The 27522-nt window shown below is 43.2% G+C and overlaps 2 protein-coding genes across 3 annotated transcripts; one reads left to right on the top strand and one right to left on the bottom strand.

Annotated features, from left to right (window-relative positions):
* The first annotated feature begins 1958 nt into the window (after positions 1-1958).
* On the top strand, positions 1959-6326 carry rchy1 (ring finger and CHY zinc finger domain containing 1). Of its 2 annotated transcripts, XM_030791373.1 has the most exons (9): positions 1959-2016; positions 3063-3182; positions 3413-3528; positions 3735-3813; positions 3909-3953; positions 4079-4137; positions 4449-4478; positions 4780-4900; positions 5611-6326. In XM_030791373.1, the coding sequence occupies exons 1-9, from the start codon at positions 1963-1965 to the stop codon at positions 5749-5751; spliced, it is 765 nt and encodes a 254-aa protein (XP_030647233.1). In that variant the 5' UTR covers positions 1959-1962; the 3' UTR covers positions 5752-6326. The 2 variants fall into 2 exon arrangements, with proteins under 2 accessions (XP_030647233.1, XP_030647234.1); XM_030791374.1 differs by lacking the exon at positions 4449-4478.
* Positions 6327-11874: 5548 nt separating this feature from the next.
* Positions 11875-26293, bottom strand: lrp13 (low-density lipoprotein receptor related-protein 13). The gene is made up of 19 exons (XM_030791696.1): positions 26260-26293; positions 25297-25458; positions 24649-24869; positions 24175-24399; positions 23711-23840; positions 23207-23394; positions 22805-22991; positions 22360-22572; positions 21582-21765; positions 21062-21263; positions 20719-20892; positions 20280-20480; positions 19348-19891; positions 18952-19071; positions 18591-18698; positions 18104-18359; positions 17616-17903; positions 17108-17210; positions 11875-12531 (listed from the first exon to the last, which is right to left on the bottom strand). The coding sequence occupies exons 1-19, from the start codon at positions 26291-26293 to the stop codon at positions 11875-11877; spliced, it is 4197 nt and encodes a 1398-aa protein (XP_030647556.1).
* Between the last annotated feature and the right edge of the window lie 1229 nt (positions 26294-27522).

Below are 27522 nucleotides of genomic sequence, written 5' to 3'. Positions count from 1 at the left end.
ACTAATACATTCACCCACTTTGGGTTTTTATGAAGATTCTATATCTACATTTCAGTACTGTTTTGGTTTTGTTACTGCATTGCAGATTTGAGCTGTTTGCACTATTTACTACTGCCGGACACTGTTCACTCCGCCTGTTACTTTTTCTATGACTTATTGCTGTTTAATCTTATGTGTTGTTCTATTTTTACCTCATTTATTGTTTTTAAATAACATCAAGTATGGAAGCTGCGAGCTTAATCTCGTTGTACTTGTGAAGTGACAAATGTACAATGACAATAAAGATTCTATTCTATTCTATTCTGTTCTGTTCTATTCATATATTTAGGCCAAATAATTTCTGAATCAGAAACTGAATTCAGAAACTGGATTTTTTGTTTTTATTTTATCAGTTATAATTTGTAATAACCATGCAAGGGTGATTCTTCATTTTTGTGTCCCTGTAAGAAATAAGAAAACCAAAAAAACATTTCTACATTTTTATTTTTGTCACACTTACTTCACACCAAAAGGAAAAAATAAATAATAGCTCAGTCATTAATTTCTTATACAATAAGAGGCCTTTTTTGTATGGTTTTTATTATATTGCCTTTGTCCCTAAACCAGACTTTGGACCTTCAACCCATTCAATACTGAAATAATGTTGAGTTCATATACAAATTAGACATTAATACCTATTTTAATGAAACATATTATGTATTGTAACATTTCTTCACATTGTCTTGTATTTTTTTATAAAATGAACCTCTGTCCCTTGGGTTCACTGTCATTTCCACCACACTGTACAAAACAGAATTCTGGGATCATGTTTTAGGGTTTGTATACTTGGTAACCATGGCAACAACCACTCAACAGGGGAACACATGGCTGGAGAAAAGAGTGACCTGCACAGGGGGTAATAAAAAGAGGAAAAATCAAGGCAAATATGAAGTAATTGAGAAAATGTATAGTGGGTGTCATTTCCAAACAGCTCATATTTCATATGAATGCAAAAACAACTGGACCAGTGCTAATTCAAAAACTTACATTATCAAGCTAACATATCGTGAGATTTTAAAAGAAATACGATAAAATGTCATTTCCACAACAGGAAATGATGATTTCCTCTTAATATTAGAGTGAAATATATATTATTTACCAAAATCATCACAGCCACTATCAGGAGGTGTTTCTACAGAATGGAGAAATAAACCATAGCAGTTATATATAAACGAACCATTGTTGAAGAATTACCCGTAAATGAAATTCAGTAAGCAAAACATTAGAAATTACCATTGGAAACACAACACATACACAGAGTGAAATGAACCGTGTAGCAAACTGCTATTTGATACATAGGGAAAATCTCAGCTCTTTTTCAGATGGTTTCCTTGGAGACCAGTTTTCGTCTGTTTTACAGTTTTCTATCTTATCTAGACCAATTGTCTTATTAGAAAACACTACACAAAAGCCTGGAGTTTAAACCTGATCCTATACGTTTCACCAGATATTTTCATTTGATCATCCAACATTTTTCTCTTTTAAATCCTGAAGCAACTCGACACAGGAAATGTCCTAGCAGTTACGAAGCTACAAAACCTAATTTCTATAACAGGCTCTAACCGGCTGTCCTGTGTTATTCACTAAATGTTCTCCAAGCTTGGAGCTGGGTCAGGGACACCCGTTACATAAATCTCTCTTAAAGCTATCTTAGTCCAAAAAATCCTAACGGAGTTAAGAAATAACATCTGCTTTATTGATCTAACCCTTCGATTATCCCACGGTACGGAGCAAGGTCTCCCAGGACACCTGAATGTTGCCGCATGGAATACAGAATCAGCGACACCAGCTTCCGTGCGGTAAACGCAGGTTATTGAAATGTAGGACGGAAATGACGGCATCCCTGGATGTGGAATAAACAGTCGCTTGAGAATTTTGTACAGCTTCAGGTTTTAAATAAAGCTTTTTTGTCTGAATACAAGTATGGCCGCTACCGAGTCAGGATGCGATCATTATGTACGCAATTGTTCTCTGAAAGTGAGTTAACTGATCTCTGTTTCTCCACAAGTTGACCCTATAGAGTGTGATTCAAATTATGGAAGAAGCGTATTGTTAGGTCTTCTCATAGATATTCAGTCTCACTTGTTTATTCTTTCTCCTCGTGAGGGAGAGTTTAGCTAGCTTAGCTGGTCAGCGCTGAATTACTTTTTAAGTGATCTTATGGTAAACCATAATCAATAGCACGATAAATTCTTAAATGGATGATCCACCATAATTAATAAAGGTCTAAAATATATTAGACTTGTCCAGGGACAGCATTCATGAGACGAGTACGAAGTGTCTCTGATACCGAACTCCGTAGCTTTCTTCTGATGGTAACCGAGCAGCCAGACTGATTTCATACTGCACCAGGGCTATGGACAACGTATTGAGAGTCAGTGTAGTGTTTGTCGGACTGCGGCACAGGCATCAAGAATATGACATTTATCATATTTTAATGATTTCAGCGAGCGAGAACGAGAAGGAATAGTACGGTGTTTGGTCGGTGTAGTAGACGATTAATTTGTGGGTAAGGGTTGGTTAGCCCACGTCCAGAAGGTTACAGAGGCGGGCTTGTGACCGAAAGGTCGTCGGTTCGATTCCCTGGACTGGCAGGAAACATCCTTGAGCAAGGCACTCTTCCCAGGCGCTGCGGCTGCCCGCTGTTCCTAGTGTGTGTGTTGGAATAGAGTAGAATCTCCATGATTACACACATGCAGTGAGCAGTGAATTTAACTTCACATTTAAACCATCCTACACCCGGTAGTGGCCATACCTGCGCCTGGGGAGCAGCTGGGGGTTAAGTGCCTTGCCGTGAATGGGCACTTCAGCTGTGGATGTTGAGGGAGGGGAAAGCATGTTCACTATAGGATGGGTAAAATGCAGAGGGTGAAATTCACTACAGCGATCTAAAGAAGTCTGATTTCTGTTTCTATTTCTAATCAGGATGGATAGCTGCAAACTAGTGGCTTTGTGTAGAATCAGACGTCCTAGAATGTGGTTGTATTTTGTTTGTTTGTATGTTTGCATGTTTGTGTGTGCAGGCACCATGCTGTGGGAAGTTTTATGTGTGTCGGCTGTGTCACGATGAAGAAGAGTCTCATCAGATGGACCGTTTCCACGTGAAGGAAGTGAGATGTGGCGTCTGTAGCACAGTCCAGGAGGTAAAGAGTTAATCTGATTAAAAACATCACAGTCCAGGAGGTAAAGAGTTAATCTAATTAAAAACATCACAGTCCATGGGGTGAAGACTGAATCATTACAGCTGTTGTCATTTTGTTTGTATCATTAGCTGTAATTAGAGATCATTCAGCCATTTGTCTGTAAAATGTCAAAGATCTTATTAAAGTCATCATCAGTAGTATCATACTCATCATTTGCTGTGCTCCCATAGGTGCAACAGTGGTGCCAAGAGTGCGGTATTAAATTTGGGGAATATTACTGCCATATCTGCCATCTGTTTGACAAAGACAAGAAACAGTACCATTGCCAGCCCTGTGGGATATGTAGGTGAGTATTAGTTAATCAGTCACTCTGTGAATTTCTCTGTTCCTCAGAAGTATTCAGTCTTGTGTAATTTGTGCGATGTAATCTAATGCCATTGAATATCTCACTACATAGGACATGATCTTTCAAACTGTCCATGTATTGAGTCAGCAATTATGAAATGGCCAGTTCTATACTGATTCCCTTGAATTAATTTTATACCATGACAGGATTGGTCCAAGAGAGAAGTACTTCCATTGTTTGAAATGCAATCTGTGCTTAGCCCGTGACCTACAAGGGAACCACAAGGTACCTGGCTGTGTTGATTTAGAACCGTAACCTGGTCATAGGCCTGTTGCAGCACTTTGTTCAAATCATAATTGATTTTTCCCCTGGCATTCCAGTGTGTTGAGAATGTGTCAAGACAGAACTGCCCGGTCTGTATGGATGTAAGTTTGTCTGGATCTTTGGGCCTACTGTGGTATGTAAATGTGTGTGAGAGAGTTTATATTTGTATGATATAGTTTAAATGTGTATACTTACAATTCCTTTTCTCTTCTGTCTCACATTCAAGGATATCCACACATCCAGGATAGGAGCACATGTTCTTCCCTGCGGTCATCTCCTGCACAAGTATGTTCCCAGTATGAGAAGAGATATGTTTGTATGAAACTGTACATCAGCTTTATGGCAGACTTCAGGAATGATCTTTCCATTGTCAGTTCACTTTTCCTTTCACTCTCATTCATGTACTGGTTAGGAGATAGGGTCTAGGGTTAGGGGTTAGGGTTGGTCTCAAAACGGGGGTCGAGGTTCACCAGCGTGACCACTGAATGCTTTTGTCTTTGTTGTTACAGTTTTGGTTTGATGACAGGGAAACTTTGCGTTGTAAGGTAGAAAATCCTGACCGAGCAGAGCTGAACTCTCTTTCTCTTTGTCTGCAGAACTTGCTTTGAGAACATGTGCACAACTGGGTAAGATCTGCTGTGGTTTCAGCTTGTCAATATTTATGCATCAGTGTCTGCGGTGTAATGTGTTTGTCAGCTGAACTCATTCCATCCTTCCATCTCTCCACAAGCTGCTCTTCCTTTATTTCCGGATCTAATGCTACCTTTGCTCAAACCTTCCTGGTTTTCTTGCTAAGATCAAACATTTTCGAAATGAATATTTTTAAATGCATTCTTTTTGTCAGTGGTGGCCTGTTTAAAGGGTAGAATCTCTGTTGTGTGGTGTGTGTGACTCTGTGCTGTGTGTCATGTCTTCCATCCTATGCAGAGTTTACCGATGTCCTCTCTGCATGCACTCGGCGCTAAACATGGAAGAATTCTGGGAACAGCGAGATGAGGAGATCGCTCAGTCTCCCATGCCCAGCGAGTACCAGGATGCCACTGTGAAGGTACAGCACTCTGACCAATCAGAAATCAGTGTTATCCTCAGCCTTTCTTCTGACCATGTTCAGGTTCTCATATATATGACAGTTTAAAGTCCAGCTGAATGGCCTGTTCAGGTACTCATATATATGACAGTTTAAAGTCCAGCTGAATGGCCTGTTCGTGATTTTGACATACACAGTAAATCGTCCTTAGTCACTCTCCGCATGTTCAGTTACCCGCGGTTAACCGCCGTTCCAAAATATTAAATGGAAAATTCCAGAAATAAACAATTCATAAATTTTAAATTGCGTGCTGTTCTGAGTAGCGGGATGAAATCATCTCGTGCTGTCCTGCTTGGGACGTGAATCAGTCTCTTTGTCCAGTGTATCCACACTATACACGGCACCCGCAGTTAGTCATGTAGTATGTATAGGAAAAGCATATATAGGGTTTGGCATTCGCCGCGGTGTCAGGTACCTGCGGGGGCTCTTGGAGCGTATCCCCCGTGGATAAGGGGGACTACTGTATAAATATGAATAATTTCTATACATTTCAGTATCTCAGGCAGTGTCTCCTCTGTGCAGACATTCTGTAGATGGTTCATTCCCTGCAGGTGGTTAATGAAACTAGTATGAGAATGTCACGTCGAGAGCAACTGCACAGTTTTGTTGTTGTGTTGGTGCAGTGAAGGTGCTTCTGTCGGTGATGTTTTGGGTCTGTGTTTTTTTTGAAGATCATCTGTAATGACTGCCAGGCCAGGGCCACGGTGCCCTTCCATGTGCTGGGGATGAAGTGCATCAGCTGTGGCTCCTATAACACAGCTCAGAACAGCGGCCTCATCCAGTCGCTGCCTCCCGACGACCAGCCAGAGTGATACCATGGCAACACGACGACCAGCCGGGGTGATGCCATGGCAACACGATGACCAGCCAGAGTGATGCCATAGCAACACGAGGACCAGCCAGGGTGATGCCATGGCAACACGACGACCAGCCGGGTGATGCCATGGCAACACGACGACCAGCCGGGTGATGCCATGGCAACACGACGACCAGCCGCGTGATGCCATGGCAACACGACAACCAGCCGGGTGATGCCATGGCAACATGACGACCAGCCAGAGTGATACCATGGCAACACGACGACCAGCCAGAATGATGCCATAGCAACACGAGGACCAGCCGGGGTGATGCCATGGCAACGCGACGACCAGCCAGAGTGATGCCATGGCAACACGACGACCGGCCGGAGTTCTGCCTTTTCTGAGCAGTGCACTGGCTCCCAACAAGAAACCTCAAGATGACCAGTCTGTGATTAACCAGCACTACTGCATTCAACCATTCACAACTCTCAAATGCTTTGTGCTAATGTAGTTTAAAAATCAATACCAGTGAAGCTTAAGCAGCCAAAATGAATTTGATTGACACTTTTTCCATTTGTACATTGACATGTTTGTGAGGAAGTCTGAGTCTTTGGAATTAAATTGCTATTTAACGCTGAGAGGTTTCTTTGTACTCTTTTAATGGCATTGCTATGGAATCTGGTCCTCTGATTGGCTGGTCTGTCTGTCCAGGACTGTGTTTCTCATTGAAAATGGAAAGTGAAATGATCCTGAGACCTGTTTCACTGACATTTGAATCCAAACAGGCGTGAGTTTTATAGAATAGAACAGATGATCAGCTTTATCTGCTAGATTCTTGATAGAAATATACACCTTGTGTTACTGTAAGGATAGAAGTGTACACATTGTGTTACTCTAAGGACAGAAGTATACACCTTGTGTTACTGTAAGGTTAGAAGTGTACACATTGTGTTACTCTAAGGACAGAAGTGTACACATTGTGTTACTCTAAGGACAGAAGTATACACCTTGTGTTACTGTAAGGTTAGAAGTATACACATTGTGTTACTGTAAGGACAGAAGTATACACATTGTGTTACTGTAAGGACAGAAGTATACACCTTGTGTTACTGTAAGGACAGAAGTATACACATTGTGTTACTGTAAGGTTAGAAGTGTATACATTGTGTTACTGTAAGGACAGAAGTATACACATTGTATTACTGTAAGGACAGAAGTATACACATTGTATTACTGTAAGGACAGAAGTATACACATTTTGTTACTGTAAGGTTAGAAGTGTACACATTGTGTTACTGTAAATGTGAGGCCGGCACGCTGCTTGGGTCAGTGGAATGATCTGGTGTTACGACAGTTGAGAAACAAACAGAAGCCCATCTGCTGTTTGCCAAAACACTCCTGATCATGCCAAAATCCTTCTGGTGGGATGTGCTATAAACACATTAGAGCTTTTTGGTAAAGCACACCATCTCTGTGTTTACAGAAAACAAAACGAAGCCTTCAATTAAAAGAACATCTTTCCTATAGTGAGACATGGAGCAGATTCTGTGAAGTTTCTTTGGGGTTTCTTTGCTGCTTCTGGAATGTGGTACCTTGAGGGTGTGAGTGGCACCATGAAATCAGGAGAATACATTTGGAGCAAAACATCATAGTGAGTGTCAGAGAGCCAAATATTTAATATTTAGTCCAGGGTGGCAATCATGTTGTCAATGCTATCTGTCGTTATTTTCTGATTTAAAAGGATAAATTACGGTAAGTTCTGACTCTAAAACAGGTTCTGTGACATGAACATTGAAGTAGGAATTTTGGAGACCACATAGTTTGGGCAAGTTCAACTTATTTTTATGACAAGTTATATTATTTATGGATTTAAATTTTATGCATTATATAAAATTTATGGGGTTATTTGCAACAGTAACCATATTTTTGGCAGTGAGTGTATGTTAGTTCATTCCTAGCTTGTGGACACCTAGTTCAGGAATCTCTGTGAACTCTGTAAATTCAGTCATGTCTTCAACTGTCAGGACTAGAGTGAAAATACATTTTTTTGTTGGACCTCAAGACTGGAGTAAAAGGCACTGCTGTAGAGCAGCTGAGACAGGACTAACGTGTTAGCAGATGAATGTGTTTTTTATTCAGTTCAGTGTAAAAACAGCAGGCCTGGGAGCTCCAGGGAATGTAAGGGGTTTGCTAGTGCAAAGGTATGGCAACACTTAACAAAACTGGAAACGGTGTATTATTGTAGAGCTGTATTGCTGCAAATGTGAACAACATGTATTTCCTGACTACTGTGGCAGATTTATCTGAGCTGGGCTTGCTGACGGCCTGGAGAAAGTTTAAAACTAATCATTGGTGTTTTTTCAGATTAAATTTTTACAGTCTAATTTACATATTTCCTTAACACTTTTAGATGAAAAACATTCACATGCCACAAGTTACATCATACATACGTACATGTGTATGTATACACACACACACACACACACACACACATATATATATTGTATATACTGTGTGTGTATATATATATATATATGCAGTGTGTTTACACATATGCAACATGTATGTGTATGTGCACATGTGTGCAGTGCATAATATAAAACCATTCAATACCACAGACTGTTCCTTAATCTGACTCCATTTCCCTCCAGAGTTTACGATTTAACTCAAAACTCTAACCCATTTAAGACTGGAGACTTGAAGAAGTACAATAAGACAAAGTAACATAGACTCTTTTTTCCCTTTCATATATATATATATATATATATATATATATATATATATATATATATATATATACACATACACACACATATATATTAGATACAGATACACACACACACATATATATATATACACACACACACAGACAAAGGGTAGGAAATTAGACATGTATGACTATAAACAGTAGGGTAGTGATAGGTTTTATGCCTGGTAATAACGTCTTTCAGAATCTAACAATACTCAGCATAACAATCTGAAGAATAACAAACACCCTGTGATGCACTGCTCAAACTGTGCCCAGCAGGTCTCCCCTACTGTAGTCAACGTGATAGTACATTCTGAAAACAAATGAACAATATTACAGGCCCCTCCCCCCACAGCCCCACCCCACCCCTCCACACTCATGGGCCCCTGCCAACTTTCAAACCAAATCTACACCCCTCTGTGTAACTCTGACTCACATAAATCAGAAAGTTATATGAAAAACACGTATCCCGTGGCAATACCAAATCTTTATGATATTGTGTAATTCATAATACAGCTAAGAGCATGTTTGTGTAATTAGATGTTATCGCCACGGCTGGCAGGTCTGGGCCCGGCGTTCGTTACATCGATTGTGAAACATTCTGGCGGTCGGGTTACGGTTGTGTAGCCGGTGGTTACAGGTGAGCGCTCGGTAGTGACCTCAGAGGTTGGAGCAGTGTCAAATTCCTTTACTGTGTTTTCATCTGGAAAGACTGGAGGGGTTTGATCTGAGTAAGGTGGTGAGGGTCTCACGCTGGCAAAATGTAGAGCGTTGTCAGTTTTCGGAGAAAGCAGCTCTTCAAGAGTTTGTGGTGTGGCAGTTAGTAGCAACATGGGCTGAGGCGTCGTCTTTGGAGAAGTGAGTTCCTCAGAGGAGCTGGACTCATTGGATTCTGAAGACTCCTGGCTGCCGTCAATGGCGTTAGTGACGTGGCGTTGATACCAAATCACCTATTGAGAGATGTTCAGTGCACACACCTAGTCAGAGGCGACGTTTCCTTTGATTGCATGTTTTTTTTAAGCTTCTGCATGCTGGCTGAGCTGAGGTTTGCCACAGCTGTGTGGTAGTGAGAAAACGGAGGCCATGAGTATGTAGAAGTGAAATGAACGTTTCTCACCGGTTTTGAGGTCGTCAGGGTCACCACAAAAAAGACAAAGAGTGCTATTCTCACTCCCTCCATTTTTCATGGAATCTTTCAAAAATAAATCAATAGACAGATAAAGAATTACAGTCACATAATCAGACGAAACTAAAAGGAGCAAACAGCCCCGAGAAAAGCCACGGCTCACTCATCACTATGTAGACAAGCAAAAAAGCTATAAAAGGACGTGAATACTTTACCTTCTGTGATTTAAATGTTGGGTTAGAGAAGAGAGAAAATCCTTTTTTCTTGCCTGATAGAAGAGGAGACAGCCTGCGTACACACAGTGCGTCTCAACCATTCAGTGGCTGTTTATCAGGCAGATGGCTGTTTATAAGGCAGATGGCTGTTTACAAGGCAGATGGCTGTTTGTTTGTCAGCTAATAATAATATCACGTGCAAAACATGGATCTCCAGTCAGCTACAATTTGTGAACTATGCTTCTCTCCACTTTAATCTTTCAAGTGTGTAAAGAAAATGGATGTAACAGAATCTTAATTCGGAGCAACAATTACAGAGGGACAGTCTCAAGATGACAGACCCACAACCACACATCCTATTGTGAAAAACAAGACAAAGAGTTGCGTAATATGTGTTTAAACATGTTGCTGAAAGTTTCTGTTGTACCAGCGTTAACACATAATGAAAGACAGTGATTCATCCATCAAGAAATGAAAAAACAGCCCACACCCCAAACTGGACCTTAACCACAGCAGTTAGGGTTCTGCCTGGAACAAACTGGTTTTAGCTGCGCTGCCGCAGTCTGGTGCCTCCAGCACAAACAACAATGAAAATCCACTAACAGAACCGCCACAGGATGGCTAACGGCACACACAGACCCGCATCAATGGCAAACCACAGCGGGGGTGGCAAACAGGACTTACCCGACAACATACCAGCATACTCCCAGCTCAGACAGTTCTAAATTAGGTTTACACTTATTCATTTTCTACTTACACTATTTATTCCACATTAAACCAGGAGAGAAACCCAACAGATCACTCTGTTGTTTTCAGTGGGGTGTCTTCTACATGAAGACCGAGCACAAGAAAATATTAAAAAGCTTACATATGAGAAGAATAACTATAAAGAATTTAGGGACGGTGATTAACTTTAATTGGTCTGAAAAGTTAGAGTAAGCAGTGGTGTTATCAAACGTGTGTATCCAGTGGTTTTCTCAGTGTGCTATTCAGATTACCTGCAGTGTCCAGCATCCGTAGGACCATCCTCTGAACAATTCATTTTCCACTATGTAAAGAGAAACATTTCTAACATGATCAGATGCATTTAGTTCTTAGTTTCTCTTTAGTTTGTTAATGCATCTTGAAAGACAGCAAGACGCCCAGTTTTCTACACGACTGGACGGGTCTAATTCTCCATTTCGGCTCAGATTTGGGGAAGGCCATATGATAAGTTTCAGTGATTGCACACACACACTGAACAGCGAGCAGTGAATTTGTCCTCTGCATTTAACCCATCCAACACACCAGTAGTGAACACACAACAGACACAGGAGCAGTGGGCAGCATTCCTCTGCACCCGGGGAGCATTAGGGTTAAGTGCCTTGCTCAAGGGCACACAGCCATGGATGTTGGGCCTGGGAATCGAACCGGCAGCCCGGTTCTCTAACCTTTAGACCACGGCTGCCCGGAGGAAGGAACAGAGGAGGAACAGAGATTTGCTTTCTTTGTCTTTTCACCTTTAGTTTCAAACAAACTTAAAATCTACAGCATTTATAAGATGCTGAACTGCTGTACCTTGTGAAACAGTGTGGAAACTGCTGCGTTGTGACTTTTGACTGCTGTGTTGTGACTTTTGACTGCTGCGTTGTGACTTTTGACGGCTGTGTTGTGACTTTTGACTGCTGTGTTGTGACTTTTGACTGCTGTGTTGTGACTTTTGACGGCTGCGTTGTGACTTTTGACGGCTGCGTTGTGACTTTTGACGGCTGCGTTGTGACTTTTGACTGCTGCGTTGTGACTTTTGACTGCTGTGTTGTGACTTTTGACTGCTGCGTTGTGACTTTTGACTGCTGCGTTGTGACTTTTGACGGCTGTGTTGTGAGAAGCCGTCAGATACTTTACTCTTCATTAGTTGATTTACACAAACATTTGACATTTCAAACTTTCTTTTTATTGTCAAACAGCATAAAATGGTAAATTCCTAATAACAACATTCAAATAACTAAATCAAAATTAAAATCACTACCAAAAAAAAAATCCAACAGCATCACACCACGTCCTCTTCACCTCTGACCCTGCCTTCTGCCCGTCCCGCCGGGAGCTTTGGCATGTCGGGGTTTATTCTCCTGTGGATGACGGAGAGGCTTCAGGCGTGACTTAGTCTTGGATTGTCCACCACTCACGTCAGCAGCTGGAGACTGACCGGCGTCAGGGCCGGCAGGGCGAGCCTTTGGCAGGAATATCCCTGGGAAGATGAGGATTGGTGTCTGGGGGGAGTCCCTCCCTGCTGAGGGCGAGGACGGGCCTGGCTGTCCGGACCCGGAGTCTGAACCCAACTCTGTCCCAGGATTAAAGGAGTTCTGATCTTGGCCTGCAGGGAGCAGAAAGAGTTGGATGGGATTCCCAGAGGTGAAGGTCCCAGTCTGGCCATTGGAAGAGGGAGGGGGCATCATGAGGACCTGAGGAGTCTGCCCCCCCTGGCTGTTCGCTGCAGGGAGGAGGAAGAAGAGCGGGCTATCCTCATTACGGTCGTCAGGACACGCGGCGGGCCCCGGGGTCGTGCTGCCTTTCGCCCGTTCCTTGCCAGTGGATTTGGCTGGTGCAGGACGTGGTGGGTCCTCCAGGTAAAACACAGGGGTGAAGTCATCAAAGTCTCGCTGAAGGAAAGAACCGCCTGCCCAACTCAGCTGACGACGCTGTCTCACTTTCTGTGACGCCAGCTACAAAAGAAGTTTAGATTTTATGTATCAGGTGATTTAACCAATATACTGATTATGCTGAATACAGGCAATAGTTCCTACAGAAACACATCCCAAAAGAGGAGATACTAATATAATAATGAGACTAGACCGACAGAAATGCTCGTGCTTAACTGAGAGAAAAAGAGAAAACAAGGGAAGAATACTCACTGAGAGACCTACGGTTACACGAAAAAGACCCATCAAAAGGATGAGGCTCCTCATCTTCCTCAGGAGAACAGGCCAAATTTACCAAACAGGAAAATAAAGCACAGCTGTGCCCAGTTTGAAAGCTTTACTGTAAAAAGGGAAATAGCATAAAACTAAACTTTAAATGAAGTCTATTGCATTTAAATTGAATTCCCTTAATAATCCCCTCCTATCAGCTGCACCTCCCTTTACTCAAAAGTACATTTAAAGACCACGCCTCTGAGGTAACCTGAGACAGACACACCCCTCCACCCAAAAACATGTCAGCAGCAGGAGCCTTGTCTGACCTCAGGTCTGATCTCAGGTCTGATCAAGAGCTTTACAACACTCCCCCGGAGCCCTCTTCCATTTCTCCGCATAAAGTACATGCAGTTTTTTGTCTGGCAAAGATTAGATATCTAAACTGTTTCTCTTATTTTGGTAATGCTGCTGAACAGAGTTACCAACTAACCACTGAATCTGACTAACGAATGATAGAAACTAAAATCAAACCGCTGTCAGCTGTACACTGGTTTCTAATGGAGCAGTGAAGGTTCCTAATGAAGTGGGATGTTATCCAGGTGAGAACACTGAGCAATGGGCACAAAGCTTTTTATGTGTGTGTGTGTGTGTGAGAGTGTATGTGTGATTATGTGTGTGTGTGCACACATACATACACACACATAAAACTGACTCATGTTGAACAGTAAATGAGATGGAAGTAACAAGATTTATTTCATTAAATGATCAGCGATTTATGAAGAGACCAAATCACTTGATAATGTACCACTTTAGAGTTCAGTTCATGCATTTTCATGATTTTTTTTTTTTTTAAATCGAAGAATACTTGTTACTTTCATACTTACAGAGACCACCTTAAACAATAATGTTAATTATACGGTATGGATGGTAAATGATGAATAACACAAAATAGTTAAAATGAATGAATCTTTTAAATTTATCAAAACAAATGACTACCAGCCACATTTTCAGCTCACATGCATTTTTATTGACTCCAGTTTTAATTCACATGCATTTTACACCAACTCCATTTTCATCACTTCTCTTGTCACATCCAACCCACACATCCCCACAAGTCTAACCCCCGTTAAACACACAGCCCTCCTCCCGTTAAGCACACAGCCCTTCCCCCGTTAAACACGCGGCGCTCCCCCCGTTAAACACACAGCCCTCCTCCCGTTAAGCACACAGCGCTCCCCCCGTTAAACACACAGCCTTTCCCCCGTTAAACACACAACCCTCCTCCCGTTAAACATGCGGCGCTCCCCCCGTTAAACACACAGTCCTTCCCCCGTTAAACACGCGGCGCTCCTTCCGTTAAACACACAGTCCTTCCCCCGTTAAACACACAGTCCTTCCCCCGTTAAACACGCGGCGCTCCCCCCGTTAAACACACAGTCCTTCCCCCGTTAAACACGCAGCGCTCCTTCCGTGAAACAAAAGGGTGACACAGTGGGAGATGTGGGATTAAGGATTACAGGATTTTTCAGGGGCCCATTTTTTCCCCAGCAGCATAAAGCAACATGCCTGAGGAGAAACCCACAAAAGCACAGACAACCCAGGGAAATATTTCACAATTTTTAATGCCTCACAAATCACCAGGGGCTGATATTTAATCTCCATGATTGCAAACACATGCGCACACACACACAGTGACTCTGATATGATTTTTCATTGTATGTTGTGTTTAAGTTTAGACGTCTCCCTCTGATAATCTGTAAGACTTCTTAAAAGAGTGATTGGAAGGTAGCTTCATACAGCTGAGAGCGCTCAAACTCGGCTGTGTTAGACCTAATGTCAGATTTGCCTGTTTCACTGTTATTATTTCAGTGACACCTGATTCAGCTCATTACATTTTACTGTAGGATCTGACATCGTTTAGACTTGCACATAGATATTAACCTCAGATTTGTTTTATGTAAGACAAAGTAGTCCAATTTGCATTTCTAGTTGTGTGTAGACTACACTGGTCTCTGCTTTAGCCACTGGCTACAGAAGTACTGATCATCAGTAAAAGAACTTAACTATAATGATGACATTTCCAGAGTGATTTGATATTGCTGAAACAACAAACAGTCCACATACATAAACTTCATATTAAAAAGCAAAGCCTAAATACAGGTAAGTGTGGTAGCCATTTATACCAAGTATAAAAACTATTTTTTAAAATATGGTACTATGAAGTCCCACACTTTTTACTATTCCAGATGTCAGTTTGAGCACTAGGGGGCGCTAGTTTCCCAGTGGTTTTCTAACCACTCACTCACCCTGCAGTGGAACCTGTGCTCTTTGAGAAAGAGAAAACAGAATGAAGAAAAAGCATTGTTACTCTTTTTCTGTGCAGTGGGAACAGTCACAAAGCACTGGAGTAGCGGACTGGGAACAGTCACAAAGCACTGGAGTAGTGGCTTTATTCGGTTAACGCTTTGCTGCTACCCCCCTGTTGGAAACAGGCTTTTTTTTTTTTTTTTTTTTTTGCTTTTCAAGATAATACAGAGCAACTGGAAATAAAAGTAAACAGGTAAAGCCAGGTTCAGACCACACAACTTTAAAAATCCTAAACCCGCTCAAATTACACAATATTCTTTCTTGTGATCTGATGTCTTGTCGACATTGTGGTGCACACGATACACAGCTAAGCGCAGTCAAGGATTCAGCCAAGGTAGAGCATTCATTTCAATCCTACCATGTAAACCTAAACAAAGTGGGGACCATCTTTTGAGATGATGCTTAAGATTATCTATACAATTATGATAACGTTTTATCTGGAATAACTATAGGGGAACCATCATCCTGAGATAAGTGTAGCAATGAGACAGAAATCATAGGAGGCAGAGTTCTGATGTCTGAGTTTTAAGCTCTCTGGAACACTCCGTGATCAGAGATACATAAAGGTCATCAGTGTAAAGTGAAATTTTATGGGTTGTATCTGTGTAGACAATAGGAGATATTATTAAGCTCAGTTGTAGTGTCTGAGTGACAGGTTCTACTGACGAGTCAAATAGCAATGCTGACGGGTGGGCGGGGTGGTCTGGGCAGGTCTGCTATGGTTGGGACAGCAAAAGGCCTGAGTACACAAGCTAATGATGTTAGATGCTAAATCAGTATATGCAGTGGTGTGACTGTCATTCATTTGTATAATAAAGAATTTAACAAACCGTACATTCAGAAAATATATTTATTTCAGGTCCTCCAGAAATGTTTAATAATATTCAAATCGCTTTCTGAAATGTCACAAGAAATTAACATTAATGTTTTTTTTTTTTTCCTAACATAAATCCATCCCTAGTAAGCACTGACCCCCTGACCCCCTAGAACAGTGCCCTTATTTCCCTCAGCTGAAGTTGGCAACCCTGACCCTAGACAACCCTGACCCTAGACAACATTAACATTTGCCTATAGAGTTCAACTGGTTATGTTTGATAACATAAGATTCTTATGGGAATCTAAGATAGTTAAATAGAGTTTATATGATCAATATGGAGATCAGGTAGTTAGTAAGTGACCAAGTGGGTAAACTGTAAGGTCAGCTTGTTGAATTCCATCTTTATTAGACAAAAACACCAGCTAAACTTAAAAGACTAATTAATATAGGCCCTGATATTTTATGTAGTTTAAACAGTAGCAGCTACACTGCATGTAATGCAGCATCACATCTGATGGTTAAATTGGATACTGGACAGCTGGAACAAAAGGGGAAGTGCTACTTCACAGGTTAGCTCAAAAGCTAATTACCCAAACTGTACAAGGACAGGACACTCAGATAAAACTAACTATAGGGCTTAGCAATACCACAACACAGTCTGGAATTTAGCTTATACTGTTGGCTAGAAAAGAGAGCCCAGATTTGATTGCTGCATAGGCATGTGGATTTCCTCCTCTCGGTGCCCATAGACACTATTCGCCTGCGCATTATCAAGAGGATCCACATCCAAGACCAGTCATGTCCTACAGTCATCTGCATTTGTAGACCTACTTTAGATTTGATTTGTGCAGTTCACATATCTTCGTTCACATGTGTGATTCTGAAGTCAGGAATATAAATAGTACAGGCACAAAGAAAATCACTCCATTTCATGCCCAATAAGTAGTAAAACTGTGTGTGTGCGTGCGTGTGTGTGTGTGTGTGTGTGTGTGCAAGAATTCTCACTGTCTTGAAGCTCTGAGAAACTTGTGCCACATTCTTTATTTCCCAGAAACCAAGATGCAACACAGAACTGCCAGGTTAGCCTACAGACGACACCATGTCCTGACCAAGAGAAAGAACAACAAAACAAAAACCCCTGAACAATGACGATTAAAACAGTTGACATCCACAGAAGAAGAGTGGGCCAGTCTTGGTCATTACCTCAGTGAACTCTCCTGCCTCGGACAGCATTTGCATTTTTGACTTCTCTTTATTTTCCCCCAGGTCCTTCATACTGGTCTCCCTCTGTACAGGCTCTGCTCGCCTGCCAGCAACACCAGTGCATCAAGTTATTCAACACTACAAGTGAGGGAGTCTGTGTGCAAGTACGGCTCTTAGAGAATGTGTATGAGAGAGACAGGGGTGGAGAAAGCCTGCATGTGTGTACGGAGCAGTGCTGGTCTCTGGGGGAGAAAGCCTGCATGTGTGTATGGAGCAGTGCTGGTCTCTGGGGTGAGAAATGTACATGTGAGGCCAAGGTGAGTTATCTAGTATATCCTTTACAGTCTTCTTCCAAACTATACTTTAAGTCTATGTACGATCATTAACATGGTCACTGTCAGCATGGCTCTCTCATATCCTTCACTCTTAAACCCAACACACACACACACACACACGTTCTGTACAGTGATTCGTAAACTTGGCATTCTGGTAATGAGTGCAAGCGTACCTGCCATTCACGCTCCTCTTCTTCATGACGGCAATAAGGACACCCAGCACTACCACCCCTGCAGCCACACTGACAGACACATACATGGTCAGGCTGTTCCACGTAACACCCAGGTGGTCCTGGCAGAATTCTCCTCCAAACCCATCTGCACAGGTACAAGACATGGTGCCGTTCCCTGCCACGCAGTCACCCTTCCCATTACACAAATTCTCTTTACAGGATCTGGAGTCTAAGGTCCAGACTGGAGTGCTGTTATCCAGAGACGTGATGTCAGATTGTACTTCTGGTCTAGAGCCAGGACGACCTTCAGGAAAATTAGAATCAGTGTCTGATTTTGAGACATCTTGGATACTTAGAATTTCCATTAATATTATTTGGAGGGAGAGAGGCATTAGTTTAACACTAATTGCGAATTCAATTTTCTCCCAAACTCCCCCACCACCCCCACACACATTCGAGGGAAAAAAAAAAAAAACCCCACACATCACGAGAAGTATTTCAAATCCTTACAGTTCTCGTCAGACTGATCTAGGCAGTCTGGGTGCCCGTCACAGAACTGGGAGGGGTGAAGGCATGGGTGTCCATGGGGGCACGGTTTGGTGCCTGGCGGGCAGTGGTGCTCTGAGACACAGTCTGTCCTGTTTGTAAGAAAATGGTCACGCCCACACCGGCAGGTCCGGCCCCCCGGGAAAGGCAAACAGAGGTGACTGCAACCCCCGTTTCCACTGGCACACAAGTTGCTTCCTTTAAATGCACATTGAAGTATACGGTCAAAAAATGCACATGCCACACACACACACACACACACACACACACACACACACTGTATAGAATAGCTGATCCATCTTTTCAAATGAAACGTCCATCTTACATCCTTCACATGATCATGAACTCCAGGGTGATCAGACTGACCAGGAGCCCTCGGTCTGGCCGTTAAGTCTGATTCCCTCAGTTCCCTGGCAGCGTGTCACTCACCTCTCTGGCTGTGTTTACTGAAGGCCTTCATACACATGACATCAGCATCCACCTCAAACCACGGCTGAGCCTCCTGCCGCTGGGCTCTGAACCAGAACTTAGCGGAGGCTCCTAGAGAACGCCACACAGTACAGGCTAAAGTTTAAAACCTACATGCCCTGAGAAATTCAACACTTCTGAAACATAACTGCTTCAAGACCGATCATAAATGCCAGTTTTATATGCAACTAACATTTTAGCTAAAACTATTAAGTGATTTTGTTCTGACGGGGACTGTCACTCGTCCACAACATAAAACATTGAGTAGAGAGTTGTAAAATCCTGTTGACCTTCAGCTTTAACTGAATCGTTGGACCTTTACCTTGTCTGCTCACCCAGAAGAGCAAGTCATCGGCCAGTGCAAATGCCTTCACTTCTCCTTCGGTCTTGATTTCTTTGTATCCCGAACCATCGACGCCAACCCATGCAATGTGCCCGAGACCTGGAGAAGATGCGCCAAACACATCAATCCAAAACAGGAATCTAAACATTTCCACAAACCTCACTCACACATGCTCTCTGTCCGTCTCTTTCACACACACACACACACACCAACCCAAAACAGGAATCTAAACATTTCCACAAACCTCACTCACACATGCTCTCTGTCCGTCTCTTTCACACACACACACACACACACACACACCAACCCAAAACAGGAATCTAAACATTTCCACAAACCTCACTCACACATGCTCTCTGTCCGTCTCTCTCTCACCTACATCAGCCCAATAAACCTCTCTTCCCTGGTCTGAGAGTGTCAGAGAGACTGGCTGAACACAGTTCCTCCACAGTTCCACCCGATTTCCTCCATCCATAAAGGCACACTCCACCCGAGCGGGGGCTCCACCCTGGCCGCCCACACTGATGAAGCAGAGGCGGCCGCTGGGTGGATGAACAGCTACAGCCTGCACACCGCCTACATCAACACGAATTAACATTGCAGTGTAGCCGACTTGGGAAGAGGTGACCCATACACTGGGATGTTTGGTACCAGACCAGTACACATTGAGAGTGATCCAGTCCAGAGCCAGAGCTGATACAGAGTCCTTCTGAAGTAGGGTCAGCTTGGCTTGAGGGACAAGGGCAGAATCTTTCATCGTGAAGGTCCCAACGGTGTTCTGACCCTCGCTGGTCACGTAGAGAGTAAGTTCACGAAGAGACAGGTCAAAAGTCATGGGCTTATTCTGGGAAGACAGCCCGAATCGACGGTGACTGGGCCAAGACTGTGACCCCACACTCAGTCTGTCCTGCAAGTGGATCTGAACCAAGGAGCAAAACAGCACTCAACACTTTCATTTTCCAGCCAATAGTATCACTTCAACCACATTAACAACTCAATTTCCAGCCAATAGTATCACTTCAACCACGTTGACCTGAGTGAAGGCAGTGTGTGAGTGTGTACCTGAGTGAAGGCAGTGTGTAGGGGCATGTGTGTGAGTGTGTGTGAGGGCATGTGTGTGAGCGTGTGTGGGGGCATGTGTGTAGGGGCATGTGTGCGAGTGTGTGTGAGGGCATGTGTGCGAGTGTGTGTGAGGGCATGTGTGTAGGGGCATGTGTGTGTGTGTGGGGGCATGTGTGTGCGTGCGTGTGTGTGTGGGGGCATGTGTGTGCGTGCGTGTGTGTGGGGGCATGTGTGTGCGTATGTACCTGAGTGAAGCCAGTGCCTGATAACAGAAGAATGAAGGAGTCATCCATGGGTTTGGAGCAGTTGAGTCCATCTTCATCAAGTTGTAAATGAGGAGGACACTTGCACACACTCTCTGGCCCTGGGGCCAACACACACAAGTGAGAACAGGCACGAGTCTCACAAGGGTTCTCCATACTGACCTGCAACACAGGATGAACCACCTGCAACACACACACACACACACACACACACACACACACACCCCCACATTAACACACAGCTACAACCATTGCAGAAGTGTTTTGATCAGCTAATGGGTTTAAGAATACTTATACAAAATTAAAATATGCATGTCTTGATTGTCAGTGATTTCTAGACTAACAAAGGGATAATTTATAGAATGATGGCATTACAGATGGAAGTAAATAAATACTTATTTAATGACAATGTGCATAAAACTGTACTTTCTTTCAAGCTGAAAGGTTGTCTGGGTTGTTTAAGAAGCACTTTGTGTTTTTTGCCTGTGCTTTTCTGTGCCTGCTGGATGGTTCCTCTGCGAGTATCAGACCACAGCACAAAGTCATCAAACACAGACACAGAGAACGGGCTGGGTGTCTCGGCCAGCTGCAGCAGCTGGAGGGAACAGATGTGGAATAACAATGTTTATAGTCAGATTGATTTTACTAGTAATGTGTGGACCAACACGCCAGTTAAAATGGTACTGAACTAAATTCAGCCCCTGAATTCGAGTTCTTATGCAGAACAGAACCTGTTCCCTCCTTTCAAAACAATTACACAATACCTGGATCTCTTCTCCACGCAGTGTTGCTGATCCGATGTATCCGAGCTTCTGGTCCGCCCAGTAGATGCGGTCCTGGAGCGGGTCCACAGCAAGGCCAGTAGGCCACCTGAGGTTCCGACTGATCAGAACTCTCCGCTCTGACCCGTCCATTCCGGCCTTTTCAATCCGAGCCTTATCCCCGGTTTCACACCAGAACATCAGCCTGGCGTAAACAGAGAACAAGAGACATAATGAGGTGTGTTCTGGTCCAGTACAAAGTCAAACCATCCCTCATGTCAAAGTCCTGTCCCCTGAGTTTAACGAAACATAGTGCCTTGTTACTGCCCACAGTTTCTTAAACCCATAAACCATCTTCTGACAGCATCTTCAGATTTTTACCGTTCATTTTAACAGTCTGTTTTACTGTTCATTTTAACAGTCTGTTTTACTGTTCATTTTAAAAGTAGTATGAGAAACCAAGAGATGAAGAATTCGGTTTCCTGGATTGCTCAGTGTTAACTCCCTGACAGACGACCTTTACCCTTTCTGTGGAAGTAAAGCCAACGCGCGCGGCTGCTCCAAATCCTCATCCATGATCACCGCGTAATCCCAGCCATTACTGGGTGTGCTTCCCAGTGCAACGGCGTTAATCTGACCGCCCACACCATCAATCCAGTACACGTTCCGTCCCACCCAGTCTACACACACGTAGTCTGCGTTAATGCCTACAGGAGAAAGAGACTGAACTTATGCATGCACCTTTTTCAACCACCCAATTTTACTACCCAACCACCCAATTTTACTACCCAATCTCAATTTCAGGCTCAACTCCACACGACTACATACAGCTGACGGCACCGGCAGGGCTAAGACACTGACGTAGTTCAGCGGTAACTATGTTAATTTCTCATCTTGCAGGAAGACCTACTGCAACCCTTTAACACAAACACCACACACGCAGAGTCAAAGCACCTCTGTGATGTTTAACTGACCAGAGTCACAACAAACACATTTCATTTCCACCCTCTTCCAGTATTTATGATAAATTGTCGAATCAAATATTTCTAACTATTGTCATGAACAGTTTTACTCACGTTCTTCCCATTATAACTGCATGAACTGAAAGGTCTTTGCCGACAATTCTCATTACGAATTTAGTTGCTATGTCAAAGCGCATAGTGATTTGCAGAGAACAATTTAAACTTATAGGGTGACCACTGTAATATACCATTACAAAAGAATGAATTCATCCAAATCTTGAAGGGCTCTGTCCATTTGTAATGCTGGAGGGAGTATTTCTGTTCTATCCTATGACTGACCTCTGATCAAGCTTCCTCGACTCTTCATGTCCAGTGAGGTCCATTCAATGCTTTCAGCGCTGTGGTTCACCCAGTAGGCCTTCTGTTCCTTCCAGTCATAGTCAACGGAGAGAATGAAGCCCCTCACAGAGGAGAGGAGAGCATCCAGCCTGTCGCTACCAAGCCCCAGGAGAAAAAGCTCAGACTCTACAGAGGCCAGCAGGGACGGCTCACCTGTGACATCCAAACCAGAACAAGGCAAGAAACATCACGCTTCTCCACATCGGGGCCCTTCTTCAAGACTTACCGACGTCTGCAGGATGCCTCTCCAGCCTGAATCTCATACATGTTCAGTTAATCTAGATCTTTGTAAAAACCTACATTTTAGAGTCAGGTGGTCATCCTACAGAGGCCAAATCCTCAGGGGACGAATGACTAACCCCAACATGAAATGTCCACATCCCACCTGAAGTCTTACAGCTTCGGCCATCGGGCTCCAACATGTAACCTTGGTTACAGCCGCACATGTATGAGCCCTCAGTGTTTTTACAGATTTGGCTACATACACCTGGACTGCCCCCGACACACTCGTTTACGTCCACACACGTCACTCCGTTCTTCTGAGGCCTAAAACCAGCCCGACACCAACACCTCTGAACAGAGAAAATGGCAAACGCAGGACAAAAACGTCACTGAGAAACTGTACAACATTACTTAATATATAACATATAGTACATAACATATGTACCATTGTTCTTCACTGAGTGACCCCAACTAAGGCTATACTGTGTATATAGAGCAATCTCAAAGAGAGTAATGTTATTTCATTATGTCTGTAAATTTTGACGGCATTAAAGGAAAAACCTACTGTGCCCTCTGGTGTTCTATGGCAGTCCTGACTGCATCCTGACTGGCTGGTGCATTTAGCTGTCGAACAGTTCCCACCTTCATCAGACCCATCTAGACAGTCAGTGACTCCGTTACAGAGCTGTGCTGGGTCCAAACACTCAGAGCTGTTACACTGGAACAGGTGAGAGTCACATGACCCAGAACCACCTGAAACCAAAACATGCACACAGAGCAAAGTTCAGAGTCTTCACTGTAATCACATTAATACCATTAATGTGGAATGATATCCTCTATAAAGAAACGCACCCTATAAGCCTGCTTCCAACTTCACCATGATCAAACAGTACAGTGAAAGAGTATCAAAAGGCTCACAACATGCAAATGAACATTCCTCAGTAAATCTTCTGAAATTAACTGTCTTTAGCGAACATCCAGGAGAACACTGGTTCATTTTACTACCCTGACAGTCTCTGACTTTAATGAAGAGCGTAAGTGTGTGTGTGCATTTAATGGTTTGACTCACATTCAGTCTCGTCACTCTCATCCCTGCAGTCTGGAACGCCATCACACCTCCAGGACAGAGCAACACACTGAGAACCAGAGGAACAAGGCCACTGAAATGTTCCGCACTTCACTTCAGTCTCCTTACAATCCTACAGGACAGACACACACATACACACGTACCAGACATGCAAGCGCACCAAATCCAGGTTTAACACACATACATTTCATTAGATACAATGCTGTAACCCACACCCACATTTTAACTTCTACCTCCAGCCAATCTCCCCTCCCGACCAATCACATCCCTAGATGTAAACGGCACTTTGAGAGAGCATTCTAACAATGTCTAAAAACACTACACTTGGAGTGAAACTTCCATTCATTCCAACGAGACCAAAGATTCTGTTGGAACCATGTACAGATCCAACAGATTCCATGATGACCTCATTGTTCTGTCTGTCAGTTTGCTTATGCCAACAAGACCTTTTCATCTGTGCTGTCTCTGCAGTCCCTCTCTCCATCACAGATCCACTCTGGCAGTAGGCACTCATGGCTGTGTGGGCAGTGGGTTTGGGTGGCACAGGGGGAAGGTTTGACACAGCCTTCCTCGTCCGAGTGATCTCGACAGTCGGGATGCCCGTCACAACGTACGCCAACAGGCACACATTGTCCATTACTGCAGCGGAACTCTGCAGCACCACAATTCTCCTGCTCTGTCAGGGACAGACACCCCAAAAAAAGACATTTTGACAAGAACGACTAGTCCCGATTTGCCACACATATGCAAAATGAAAGACTTCTCCAAGTCAGGTTGGGACATTAATGTGCTGGATTAGATAGTCACCTGAGCTTTTAGGATAACGATCACAGTCAAGGTCGCCGGCAAAACTCAGCCCAACTCTTCTGTAATAACCCATCCCCTGATAACATTAGTAATCCATTCATCTGAACAGAAACCTCACCACAGTTGGCTTCATCACTCTTATCCATGCAGTCGGGCTCCCCGTCACAGACGAAGGACTCCGGAAGGCAGCGGGTTTTGTTGTCACAACGGTGAACACAGCTCTCATCCGGTCGCAGGCAGTCGGCTTCATCCGACCGATCCTGGCACTGTGCCACCCCGTCACAAACCTGACCAGACTCTATGCACTTCTTGCCATGAGCACACTGGAACTGCCCTGTGAAAAGTCAATGCCCAGAGAGATGAACAGTTTCATTCTCTCAATACCAACTCCACACAACTGTATCAACAATTCTGACAGCGAGTATCCGCTTCCCTCGACAGGTCACTTTTCAGACCTCTTTCAGCTTAAAATGTTCACGTCTCTCTTCCAGTTATAACAGCTCCAGGAGTTCTTTACTCAGGCCTCTGAGCCGTGCAGTAAAGATACCTGGAGTTTTCAGACAATAAAAGATCACACAACAGACCTGCCATGATGTCCAGTTTGACTGAGGGGTTTTGTTTAGGGTGCTGATATATAACTGTACTCAGTGACTGAGCTGGGTGATTAACTGTACTCAGACCAGTTATACGCAGGAATAGAACAAATATCCTGTTCATAGCACCTCAGGACTGGCTCAGTGCATCTGCAGTGTTCATCTTACCATTCTCACACACAATGGAGCAGCCCTCTTCATCTGAGCCATCCTTACAGTCTTCCTCACCGTCACAAACGTGACTGAAGAGCACACAGTCTGAGCCGTCTCGACACGGCTGAGATCCCAGACGACATCTGACAGGAGCAGACTGAGATGCTACTGGGCCCACTGCAAAACCAGACAACAACATTTACCCACGTAGGTCTGTCCTCAACCAAACTTCACTTGTATCTGGTAAATATTTTCTCACAACAGTGAAAAAAAACTACAAAAATCCACTACTACCAGTCAAATTACAATTCAAGTCTTTGATGGTAATCCAAAAGGAGTTCCTACTGAGACTAAAGGTGCTTTTCGAACAGTTCTAGGGAGTCACTGAGAGGAACTCCCCACTAGGGAGCGCCCCCTAGAACTACATACCCTCAAGAGCTTTTTTCTGTTTGCACTCCAGTAGGAACACCGAAGTGACCTTAGTATCGCGGTGTGACGCTAAGAGCAGTTGTTTACATGGCTGACCAGGGTTATCTGCACATTTTCTGAGTCCAGATTTAATGACTTAAGACCTTTTTAATATCTCTAAAGGAAAAAAATAATACCGTGCTGCGGCAAAAGAAATCGACAAACTAGACTACGGTATACATCGTTAACGAGTTTTATTGAATATGAATGACAGATATTCAGAGCATTAGAGAACAACTGCCTTCTCATTAACGAAAATAAAACTGTATGGCGGTAGACCCAGTCCAATGGAAAACAATGACCCCCCTTGATTTACCAGTAAAAGTGAACAACTCGATGGTTATACTTTTACGGGTGGTAGTAATTGTGCTTTTCAGATTTGAGGTGAGAACCCAATGCTTTACAACCCACCGTCTAAAGTTTGAATGTTTTGCGACAAAGTTCATATCGCGCCCCATACGAATCACTGGATGGTTTCAGCCAGCCACTTCTCATTGAATATATATTTACCTGTGGCTGAGTCTGCCTTGCTCGCTAGCAGCATCGTATTTCTTTTCCCTTTCCCTGTCGCGGCCCTCACATCATAGATAAACATGTTCTAAAGGAGTTATACTGAGACTAAATCACAAGCTTAGGCAGCAAGAGTATGCATTCTCATTACTTCACATTTTATTCAAGAAAGGATTTCAAATAAAGAGACCTTGAAAGTAAAAAACCGTGAGACTTTCGTCCTAAAAAGTAGTAGGCTATCGAAGGATCTGTTAAAAGGGTTGCTTAAGTATTTACATTAAAAAATGAGGGAAAAGTTGGCAAAAATATTGGACATGAAGCATCTCACCTTGCAAAATAAGCGATATCCCAAACGCGACAAAACCTAAAGATACAAACATGGCGGCAAAGAACAGCACTTCAAACTAAAGGAGTGTCGTCTTTGGCACTTTATAACGTACCCAGCTGTGGCAATTAAACTCTAATTAAATCGATTCATCTGAAGTGGCCGTATTTTGAGGCGGTTTGTTTTGCTGTTCAAATTTGTTTTCATTTATGTTTTATCTCAGAAAAAAGTAGTCTCTTAAAATTATTCAATAAAATTTACGTCAGCGGTGGCGAGCATGGACACCTCTCTGTATCCTCGGTGTGCGATTGTCCCCTTAAAAGCCAAGGCATTTAATCAGTTATCAGCATCGGCATATTCTTTCATTTTGCACAGGTTTTCCACTAGCAGTTGGCATCGTTATTGCTACACCAGTATAAAACCACGAATATGCCCTTTTTGGCTAGTAATTCATACGGAAGCGGACCGGACTGAACGATATTTGTGAACAGGTCGTAGAGAGCACTACAACTGAACAGGTGAACAGATGGTGAGGTAAACAGTGTTTAGTTTAGACTAAAAAATGTTTTAGAGTGAAGTCACTGAACGGCAAAGGAAAACGATCGAGGAAAGTGTCAAGATACTGTCGATCGATCCGTTAATTCATGTAGGCCTTTAATCGGTGTCTCAGGCCACTAGTGCAAACTTGGTGGACAGGCAGGGCGAGGCATACGAATGTAGTTGCCAACTGGTTTAGCGAAAGTACTAGTTTTAGGTTTTGTTGGTCATTTTAATCACATTTAGCTGAACATATCAGTAGAATTGGTTTAAAAAAAATTGTTCACATCCATGAGAAAGAACGTGTCAGCATGCGAAGAAGTTTCGTTGCGAAAGTTCCGTTTGTTGTGTCAGCAATATTGTCGAGTAGGCCTACAGTGAAGTGGTTGTGTGCAGCTAGT

The sequence above is a fragment of the Chanos chanos genome, chromosome 14 (genome assembly GCF_902362185.1).
Source record: "Chanos chanos chromosome 14, fChaCha1.1, whole genome shotgun sequence".
NCBI lineage: Eukaryota > Metazoa > Chordata > Actinopteri > Gonorynchiformes > Chanidae > Chanos > Chanos chanos.
This window is presented reverse-complemented; position numbering and strand designations above follow the sequence as displayed.